General features: G+C 43.6%; 2 protein-coding genes and 1 non-coding gene across 3 annotated transcripts; 2 read left to right on the top strand and 1 right to left on the bottom strand.

The window, feature by feature from the left end:
- Positions 1-556: 556 nt before the first annotated feature.
- On the bottom strand, positions 557-2,815 carry LOC130122062 (glutamine amidotransferase-like class 1 domain-containing protein 3, mitochondrial). Its single transcript, XM_056291092.1, has 5 exons — positions 2,763-2,815; positions 1,986-2,098; positions 1,319-1,490; positions 983-1,184; positions 557-886 (listed from the first exon to the last, which is right to left on the bottom strand). The coding sequence occupies exons 2-5, from the start codon at positions 2,091-2,093 to the stop codon at positions 694-696; spliced, it is 675 nt and encodes a 224-aa protein (XP_056147067.1). The 5' UTR covers positions 2,094-2,098; positions 2,763-2,815; the 3' UTR covers positions 557-693.
- trnar-ccg (transfer RNA arginine (anticodon CCG)) lies at positions 1,532-1,604 on the top strand. Its single transcript has one exon. It is a non-coding gene; the product is annotated as a tRNA-Arg (tRNA).
- A 944-nt stretch (positions 2,816-3,759) lies between the features above and the next one.
- Positions 3,760-9,420, top strand: si:ch211-153b23.4 (uncharacterized protein LOC335392 homolog). Its single transcript, XM_056292390.1, has 9 exons — positions 3,760-3,863; positions 4,650-4,763; positions 4,906-6,585; positions 6,675-6,774; positions 6,885-7,033; positions 7,164-7,276; positions 8,152-8,241; positions 8,344-8,466; positions 8,579-9,420. Exons 1-9 carry the CDS (start codon positions 3,809-3,811, stop codon positions 8,675-8,677), a joined length of 2,523 nt encoding a protein of 840 aa, XP_056148365.1. The 5' UTR covers positions 3,760-3,808; the 3' UTR covers positions 8,678-9,420.
- The last annotated feature ends 1,103 nt before the right edge of the window (positions 9,421-10,523 follow it).

Raw genomic sequence — 10,523 nt, forward strand, 5'->3', positions numbered from 1 at the left:
ACAGCGGTTTAGTTTAATGTTGAAACGGTAGTCTATTACAGACTAGGTGTATAAAAGGCCCCTACGTATCATAGCGTTAATTATTTACGTTGGGTGAAGGTATATGATCATGAGGACAAAACCATTCAAATTGCTCCATAGGAGGCGCAACAGTGCCAATGTTTGGACCCCTCCCAACGCCGCTTGCGGCTTTAATTACAATTATAATTAGGACCCAGGCATAACCTCATCTAGAATCTTAATGAAACAAGATTTTATTTATATCTATCTAGATTGTGAGTTTCATAACCCACTTCGCATGATGCTTATATTTCCCTGGTTTGAATTGTCCAAGTCCAGGGTTTTTAAAACATTACATTGATACATATACTATGCACTAGGCAAAAGTACTTAACAATCTTAAATGCATATTGCAGGTTTTGAAACCAAATGCAGTATGTACTAAACTCCATCATATTAAAAATGGTGTTGGTGTATATATGTGTATGTATATGTGTGTAGTTTTTTTTCAGGAGAGCAATAAATAAATAAATAAAAACACTCCACAGCAAGAGTCTTGGAATTATTAATGTTTCATTAAAAACACTGATACACATGTACAGTACAACATCTCATGAAATACATCAGCTGAATGTGGTTTTGAGGCACATTTCAACATCAAAAACAGTCCTAAGGGATGGCATTTCACATCCCTTAAGCCATTTTCAGCACCTCTGTTACCATGACACCAATTCCATCATAAACTTCATGAAAGAGAGCATTGCACATAAAAGCACTGGTGGTGACCAGTTTATTTTTAACATCGACATTCACTTCCCCAACATCTTTATTCACATATTTGCAACCCATCTCCTTCATGGTGGCAGCAGTCTGTGCATGGGGCCATCTGGGAAAGAGACGAGAAAAGGGGAGTTAGAACTATAATTACATTTTTCTAATGCAGATTCTCAAAATGTTGACCATTTCTCATATAGAAACACACCTTTCACATTCTTTGTCCTGGCCCACGGTGAGCTCACAGCCAGGCAGTGCTTTCGCAGCAAGCACAGGAGAGATACAGCACAAGCCCAGGGGCTTGCCAGCCTCGTGGAAGGTTTTGATTAGTTTCTCCACTTGGGGCTGGATGGTGAACTCCTTCCCCTTCACTGCCCAGTCACACAGGTTCTTAGCCACGCCAAATCCTCCTGTATCAAAGAACATGCAAGGAGGATTTAAACTTTCACAAAAACGGATGTTTGACATAAATGACTTTTATGTGACATCATGTGAAATATATTAAGGTAGGAATCTACATTTATGTCTGAGCTGTCAACCTCACCTGGAATGATGGCGGCATCAAAAGCTGCAAAATCTATCTTGGCTAGATCAGTCACATCCCCTCTGGCGATACGGGCACTTTCTTGCAGGATGTTGCGTTTTTCTGTTGTGGGTTTTCCTTCACTGTGATTCACAACATGCATCTGATCTGCAGTGGGAGCAAACATTTGCACCTGCAAGGGTCAAGAAAGAAGATTCGTCACCAAACAATGCCGATCCAGTGGCCTAATGGATAAGGCACCAGACTCCGGAGCTGGGGATTGTGGGTTCAAATCCCACCTGGATTATGTGCAATATGTCCAATAAATGTCATAATATGAACTTTGGTTCATGCTCACAAAGTGAAAATACAAACCTCTGTGATGCTAATGTTAGTCTTAAATCATTATTGTGAGCTCTTCTGCTGGTTCCATACCTTCAGGTTGGCAGGAGAGGACTAAACTGTGGTCCTCCATTGCATATGATTGGTAACCACAGCTGTAACGTGGCAGTGTAAAGAGATTTTGGGATCTTGGCAAACTGTGGGACTCTCATGTGCAGGAAATGAGTCGTCTAGCTTTAAGTGTTGACTGCAACCAGGCTATTTAAATGTACCATTTAAAGGAGGCGTGACTCTGTGGGTGCTGCTCTAGCAGAAGTGGAGAAACGAGCTTTGTGCATGGCTTTACCTTTGCTCCAGCACGGCTCAAATGGACCAGAACAGCCGAGGCCTCGTGGACTTCTGTGCCATCATACACCCCACAGCCTGAGAGAATAACTGCGACACGCTTCACCATGGTTTCTGTGACACACGCGCACACACACACACACACACACACACACACACACACACACACACACACACACACACACAAATGCTGGAGTCTTTCTAAGTACAGCAGTTTGGATTGCATAAAACACAATCGTGCCCTCAGGAGGAGTGAAAATGGGTGGGTGGAGGGTGTGGTTGACACTGATAATATCTTTTTTTCTTTTTTTAAAACTTTCTTTTCTTAAAGAACATTTCCTGTCTCACTGTCATCAGTGGCTGGGAAGTTAGAATGACTACACTTCTCATTTGCCACCTGCAGTAATTGCCTTTATTAAAAATTTACGAAGCTGAGTGACGGAGAATCCACAGGTGTGCTATCACCAGGTAACACATCTAAACACAAGCCAGACAAAGAGATGACGCAGTGCTAAATCCCAGCTGGTGTGAATGAGGGTGGAAAACCTAAAATGATGTGTAAGAATCAGATAAAAAAACAAAACACATAACAGCTTCAATAACTGTTATGCTTTTTCTTATAGACAGGAGAACAGTCATACATGTCAAAGCCTATACTGTGATTCAGTGGTTAATGTTCAAGAAAAGTGTTTCTCGTCTCTAAATCTTGACGTGACAATATTTCCCACAACCGTCATGATAAAACGAATCAAAAGAACGTGAATAGAAAACGTCTCACCTGGAAGAAGTAGAAGTCGTCTGGCGCTACGAGTTGACGGTGCTGTTTAAATGTGGTGCATTGTGTGGTTGCACACTCTTTATATACCTGCCCGCTTGTCCCGTCCCCTCCTTCATAGTCCTCTCCAGACCTGGCATCATTTAAGGAAGTTGGCGGGATCATATAACGCTTCGGACGAATTGCCAAGTCATTCCCAGCAGTGGAAATACTGGCCTCTATTTAAACAGCTGATGTGAACAATACGCACCATCTGTCTCTGTGGGGGGGGGGGGTATACTACCTGGCTCTCTGCCTCTGTAGGGGGGGTATACTACCTGGCTTTCTCTCCGAGACAGTTCAAAACATCACCGTCATTATAAAAGCTCTGTCTTCAACTGATGCTGGCCGAAACAATGATACAGACGCTGGTTAAGGAAATACTGAAGTTTAAAAGTTGTTAAATACAAAAAAAAGTGTTGTTGCGTGTTTAAGCTCATTTACTAGAAATTGCGTTTTAGGCTACTCCCTGCCATTTATCTAATGCGTTTTCCCGTCGGTGTCCATTCGGTGCAGTATGAAAATCATGTTGCAGGAAGTCGAGTGTTGCTTGAACTTGAACATCCATCAAAGTGACGCACGTTTAACCTTTTTTTGGGGGGGGGGGGGTCAGTTAGTCTACGTTATTATCATTATTGTTGTTATATTTGCCCCGTGACACAGTTATAATTTGCATATCAGAATGTTACAATCATAATGCAACTAAAAGCGCGGATTTCTTTGGGGGGGGGGAATATCCCGGGGGGGGGATTTCAACATCCATGAACTTCTCCATGGCAACGTCAACGTAAAAGTGGGTTGGGCACCTGAACGATATCACAGGAAAAAAAAGAAAAAAAGCCTTCCTCTGGAAAATGGTACGTGCGAAAACATCGGTATGGTCCTTTAAGATCGACGTTTTCACAAACGACGCCCATCTTTTCTCTGACAGGTAAATGCTTACGTCATTGTCTGGCTGCCTGCGCCTAAAATATGCTCTCCACACAGTAAACTGTACACGACTGTCTGAGATGGCTGATGTCGGGTCGCTTCATTTTTCCGTGGGTATTTTGGGGATCTCTGGGGGTAAGCTGTGTATTTTACTCACATTTTCTATTGCACCTGTTGTAGTGTTTGCCGTATTCACACTCAAAGACAAAGCTCTTCTGTAAATACTGTATGGCTGGTGAATCATAACAGTAGCAAAATGTAGAATGAATAAACTCTACGATAATGTGGCGTAAAGTTATTTCCTTAAGAAGGAAACAATGAGAGACTGATCGGGGACTTCAGAAAAAGATATATAAAAAAAAGTTGTTCAGCCTTATTCAGAACATTGTTATACCAGATAGATAGATAGATAGATAGATAGATAGATAGATAGATAGATAGATAGATAGATAGATAGATAGATAGATAGTTTGAACAAGTAGTTAGATTATTTATATAGACATAACTCACACTTTAGTCCCACAGGACTTTACAATCACAATTACATTTTGTCCATTGTACAGCAACCCTATCCTTTAGACCGTCGATTTGGACGAGGAAAAACTCCACACAGAAAAAGAAAAAGGATCTTGGTAAAAATATAAATGCATGGAAGAAGGAAGAAAAATAGAACTGCTATTATATCTGCCCCCCTACATATAGATTTACTTGCTCGACAGATGAATTACAGCGTAGAAGTACAACTGGAGGGAACAAATGCATGCCAACTATATGAGATTTCCTATCCCATCAAATGTTGAATCAGTCAATGCTTCACTCTAGCCACTCTGTGTGTTTAATTATTCCACGGCAGAGCAGTTTGATAAACAATGTATTCAGAGACAGCTCAGGATAATTAATGGATGCTGTTTTGAATTACAGGTTCTCTGCTGCTCCTAGTGAACAGCTATGCCAGCTCTCCTCTGGAAGATTTCATCCCCCATACTGCACTAGGGATTCTGCTCCTTCTCATTGCAGCTCTATTAGCTTATGCAGGTTTGTTTTCTATAAGTGGCTATAACAGATTAGCAATTATATCAACTACATCAAATATTGATTCTTCTTGACTAGCAATCATGGCTTTCTCCCTGCATACCCAAACCCCCTTATGCGTCCATCCCTATTTTTTCTTCCCTAGGTGTCCATCGAGCCTTGTCTCACATCCATCTGTTCTCCAGCCTACTATGTCTGACTGTTTCCGGCCTGTGGTGTGGTTCTGGCCTGGTGTACATCCTGGTGGGACAGAGGGTGCTTGAACCCAGAGAGCTGAGATCCTCTCTGGTCCCAGGCCTGGCAGCATTCACCCTCGCCCTCTTCCTCATTGGCATCGTAGCACTCTTGGCCAAGAAAGCAGTTCTATCTGTCATAGCTCTCTGCATTAGCCTTGCTTGTGCTCATCAAATTGCTGCTTTGTCAGCCACTGGTTTTGGCCAATCTGCTGTAGCTGCTAACTATCTCTTTGTTTGTTTTGTAGGGGGTTACTTTGGTTTTGGGCGACTGTTGTCCCTTATCACCCACGGTAAAGTTGAGCTTCCAGGAACTGGCTTGAAGAGAAAAACTGAGCAGAAAACAGTCCATAACCAGGACTGCAATAATGTGGTGTTGGTGGGCTTAGTAATGAACTTGCTGTCTGCCTGTGTTTTAGCCTGCCCCCTTTTACATGTGGTCCCTCAACTCTTCACAGGTCATGTACCCTGGCTGTGGACAGCTGGGGTCTTTCAGCTTGGTGTGTGTGTCCTATCTTACCGCAACATGGACCCACTAGCAGCCACCTTCTATGGCTTCATGGCTCTGCTGAGGTTTGCTGAGGGATACAGTGCTCTCCTTACTTTCTATCCCATTCAGCCCTATTCACCTGTTCCTTTCCCTGTTGTGTTCTCTATACTATTCTTCATCCTGGCGTTGTTTAGCTGTCAGAAGAGCCTGTTGGAGGGTTTTTACCAGCTATTTTTTGTGGCCTATTGCATCTCCATCGCTGCCCAGCCCAAAGGTTTTTTCCAAGCAGGAACCCAGGGTGTACAGGCAGCAATATTTGTGGTCTCTGCCGGCATGCTTTTTGTCACTGCCTTCAATAAGATCTCCACCACCAAGATTCCCACAGGGCAGGGCTTATTCACAGTTTTGGCGACCAGGATGAATGGCCTCACTCTCAGACCACACGATAAAGACCTTAACGCACCTTATCTGGGCTACTCCAAATACGCTGATTCAGAAGCATTAGGCCATGCCTGCAGTGTGCTAGCTACTTTTGCCATCACAGCCACTGTTGGTGAGAGACATCCTCTCTTTGTCCTTGTCCTGCCTTGGGTGGTAGTGGCTGGTGGGGTGCTCCAGCTGATTTGTGGGTCAGTGGCTTTCTCACGTGGTAAAACTTTTGAAAGCACAGCTTTTATGCTTTACGGGATGATGTGGACAATATGGGGGTTGACACGATATGGAGGCCTGTATGGTGAAAACAGAGGTTTTAATGTCGCTGTTGGGATTATCAGTTTCATGTTATTTAATGGTTTAGTAACAGCTGCAGCGCTGTTGGTTAATGTAGCCTGGTTTGCCTATGCCTTCTGCTTCCAACTCATACTTATTAGCTTCCTTCTTGACGCAGTCGGGGCCCTGCCCTTTGGTTATGACATTGGTGTCACCATCATCTTTGGCTTTGTTAGTTTCTACTGTTTCATGGCTCACATCTTCAACAGCACTTTCCAGTCCCCTCAAATCCCCTTAGGGAAACCCTTAATTAAGCTGAGTGGGGTAGGAGGAGGCACAGATGTCTGTCCACATGTACAAGCCCGCAAAGCCACCTCTGTCCTGGAGATCGCAGGTGAGAGGGACTTGATTAATATATCTATGTTTTGTTCAGTTACAGTCCTTTTGTGTAAATGACACTTTGTTATTGTATCCCCTCTGTAGATATTATGAAAAATGGCGGCATATGTGGAATGCCTACAGACACCGTCTATGTGTTGGTGGCAGCTTGTAATAGACCTGATGCTGTTGTGAAAGCTTTCAAGTGAGTTTCACTTTTCCTTTATCTTTCATTTTATTTTTCACTCAGTCTTGTGCATACATCCATTCACCTATCATGTATGGCCCCTATCGAACAAATGTGTTTGACTCCAGGGTGAAGAAGCAGGCCCAAGACCGGCCCATGTCTCTGTGGATCTCTTCCATAAAGCAGCTAGAGCTGGTCAGACACCTGCTGAGCCCATTACTCTTGGACTTTATGGAAGCGGCATGGCCCTCTTCCATCAGCATGGTTATACCCAGAGGTACTTGTGTGTTCCTGTGTGTGTATGTGTGTGTGTGTGTGGGGGGGGGGGTCAGTATTTTGTTGATGTTGTTTGTGTGTACGTGCCTTTTTGCTTGAAGGTCTTATTTCAATCATCCTGTCTTACTTAGGCCCATGGATGGACACCTTTGGTTTAGGGGAAGCAGCCATACACATTGGGACTCCACAAAGCATTGCTATCAGAAACCCAGACTGTGCAGTGGCCACACACCTGATAAATCTGGTAACCCGATAAAGACATAGTCATATGGATTGCAACATTTATTTAAGGTCTTATTCATTCAACTGATTGATGAATATACCTTTTTTATGAACATCACTGGTGTACTTTCACTTTGTTTTAGATAAAATTGACTTGACTTGACTTAGATAAAGATCAATTGTTCCCATTGCCCGCAATGTTAAAACACAAACCTTTTATTGCCTTTGAGTCTGCCTGTGACAACTTGTGTTTCAACACACTGTATAACACACAGGTGTTGTCACTGACATATCCTTATGTTTCTGTTGTCAGACGACTGCATGACTAGAAAAAAAAAGTGATTTAAACCAGATGTGGGCATGTGTCCTGGTCGCTGCACTAGCGCCTCCTCTGGTCGGTCGGTCGGGGCGCCTGTTCAGCGGGGAGGGGGAACTGGGGGCAATAGCGTGATCCTCCCACGCGCTACATCCCCCTGGTGAAACACCTCACTGTCAGGTGACAAGAAGCGACTGGTGACTCCACATGTATCTGAGGAGACATGTGGAGGCCTGCAGCCCTCCCCGGCGCGGAAGAGGCTCGGAAGAGTGGGGTAATTGGTAGGGTACAATTGGGGAGAAAAAAAAGGGGGGGTCCAAAAAAAAGTGATTTGATCGAGAAACAAAGTTATGTCAATGACAACACCTGTATTGTGTTGTATGCTGTGTTGAAACACATAAGTGATCGCAGACCGGATCGAAGGCGACAGAAAGTTGGCTTTTTAACATTGCTGGCAATGGCGAGAGCTGATCTTTACCCCTATTTGATGAAGTGGAGGTACGTCTGCCGTGTTTGTGAAAAAGGTCTATTCAAACTGCTGAGCAAATCCAGTAGTGAATACAGCAACTGTCTCTCTATAGGTGGGACCCATTGCGGTTACCTCAGCTAACCCTACAGGGGAGGCAGACACGACCCATCACAACCAGGTTTATGCAAAGCTGGGTAACAAGGTGATGAGACTTGATATCACACCTGCATTTAATAAAATAAGCATTTACCGAGTTGTTTTTTTTTTCTTTCCGGCAAACCATATGTTCATTCTTCATGATTAGGTGGACGGTGTGCTATGCGATGGGCCCTCCCCAGAAAATATTGCCTCTACTGTGGTTGACTGCACCAAGATTGAAACAGGAAATATTGGCTTCTTCAGAGTGGGTCTAATCCCTAAAACTAAGGTATTTCAAATGTCCCATTGCAGTCAATGCACAAGTTTCTGTTTTTTTATGGGTTTTTTTTTCTTCTATTTGGTGTGTAAGCAATATCCTTGCTTTTGTTTCTTAAACCAAGGTTCTCCAAATCTTCGAGGAGGTGAAAAGGCGACACGAACAGGGGGTGACGAATCCTGGTTTTGAAAGTGATGTTTCAGACTCTCAACCGGACACATAGTCAGGGGAGGACAGACAACGTAGCAGAGGAGGAGGCGGGGGGAGTAACAAAACAACCTCGACACCGTGTTCATTTTCACCCGACCTCCCCGGTCCTGACCCAACCTGTCACCAGAAATGTGCCACAGAAACACGCAAATCAGTACTAAATACTGCCTGAAAGGAAAACATGATGTGGCGTATGAGAAGAGACATTGCTGAATGAAAAAAGTTCTTACATTGACAGACAGTTAACTGTAAATAGTCTATAAAGTTTGTAATTATATTTGATCACGTAGGGAGAGACGAACAATAACCTTTTTTTAAAATGTATTTAAGATTCATTATAACTCGATGCAGTATTTTCATTTTGCTCTAGTGATGGAAGGTGTCTGTGTGAGAGAAAAATAAATGTGTAAACTTGCACACTCAAAAAGAAAGCGCTCTGTACTATGATGTTTCATGTTGTATCCCACGTGTTCTGAAATCACAGTGGCCAGCGTCCTTTGGTCATATTTTACATGATGCAGTATTTTAATTAAATGTCGACTTCATTTCTCATGACATGCTCATTACAGTGATTAAACTTTCCTTGATTGCAAGTTTGTTTCTTTTTTTATGTTTGCATTTTTCCTGTTCTTTTCTTATACTGGCGTGTTACCCAAAGGAGTAGCATCATTGTTTTAGTCATATCGTTTATACAGAAATAATGCTCACACAATCCCCTTAAACAAAATCCTAAAAGACAAAATGGTCAGAAATAAAAGCAAAATGAAAACAAAATTAAAGACAATTTTGTATCTTTGTCCTTGTCGGTTTTGCAAAATACCAGTTTGTGTATTTTTTCTCCCCCGTTTTTCTCTCTAATTGTACTTGGCCAATTACCCTATTTTCGGAGCCGTGCCGGTCGCTGCTCCACCCCCTCTGCCGATCCGGGGAGGGCTGCAGACTACCACACGCCTCCTCCGATACACGTGGAGTCGCCAACCGCTTCGTTTCACCTGACAGTGAGGAGTTTCACCAGGGGGATGTAGCGCGCGGGAGGATCACGCTCTTCCCCCCAGTCCCCCCCCCCCTGAACAGGTGCCCCAACCGACCAGAGGAGGCGCTGGTGCAGCGACCAGGACACACCCATCCGGCTTCCCACCTGCAAACAGGGCCAATTGTGTCTGTAGCGACGTCCGACCAAGTTGTGCTGCACAATACAAACTCAACTACTGTGAACAATAAGAGAAAAAAAACGCACATAAAAAACACACGAAAATGCATTTCTATATCTTGTGATTGCTTCTGTGCATAAAAGTGCACTTTTGCCCCAAATGCACCGGCTTTTTGTTTGCGTTTCCTTTGCTGTTAATGAAACTGCACCAAATGAACAGTTTTGTAACCATGGCGGTGTGTACCCATGTATATATAATTGTCATTTGTATGAAATACCAGTTTTTTGAGCAGAAATGGTATGATAAGTAAATACATAGTGCTTATACTTCTTTGTCGTTCTTTTACTAATAAAAAGCACATTATTGACATTCACCTATTTTGTTTTCCATATGCTTTTGGTCACTTTTTTTAAAAAAAGTTCTACCCCCTTTTTTCTCCCTAGTTGCATTTGGCCAATTACCCCACTCTCCTAGCCATCCCGGTCGCTGCTCCACCCCCTCTGCCGATCCGGGGAGGTGCTGCAGACTACCACATGCCTCATCCGATACATGTGGAGTCGTCAGCTGCTTCGTTTCACCTGACAGTGAAGAGTTTCACCAGCGTGACGTAGCGCATGGGAGGATCACGCTACCCCCCTCCACCCCCCCCCCGAACAAACGCCACGACCGACCAGAGGAGGCGCTATTTCAGAGACCAGGACACATACC

This window comes from Lampris incognitus, chromosome 1, assembly GCF_029633865.1.
Source record: "Lampris incognitus isolate fLamInc1 chromosome 1, fLamInc1.hap2, whole genome shotgun sequence".
Lineage (NCBI taxonomy): Eukaryota > Metazoa > Chordata > Actinopteri > Lampriformes > Lampridae > Lampris > Lampris incognitus.

Bases quoted from the DNA above. Each gene is read 5' to 3' on its own strand.
- LOC130122062 (XM_056291092.1), bottom strand. From the start codon at position 2,093: ATGGTGAAGCGTGTCGCAGTTATTCTCTCAGGCTGTGGGGTGTATGAT. The intron at 1,491-1,985 runs GTAAAGCCATGC...TGACCCTTGCAG, and splicing joins TGAGCCGTGCTGGAGCAAAG to GTGCAAATGTTTGCTCCCAC. The intron at 1,185-1,318 runs GTGAGGTTGACA...TCTTTGATACAG, and splicing joins TGATGCCGCCATCATTCCAG to GAGGATTTGGCGTGGCTAAG.
- si:ch211-153b23.4 (XM_056292390.1), top strand. From the start codon at position 3,809: ATGGCTGATGTCGGGTCGCTTCATTTTTCCGTGGGTATTTTGGGGATC. The intron at 3,864-4,649 runs GTAAGCTGTGTA...TTTGAATTACAG, and splicing joins TATTTTGGGGATCTCTGGGG to GTTCTCTGCTGCTCCTAGTG. The intron at 7,034-7,163 runs GTACTTGTGTGT...TGTCTTACTTAG, and splicing joins CAGCATGGTTATACCCAGAG to GCCCATGGATGGACACCTTT.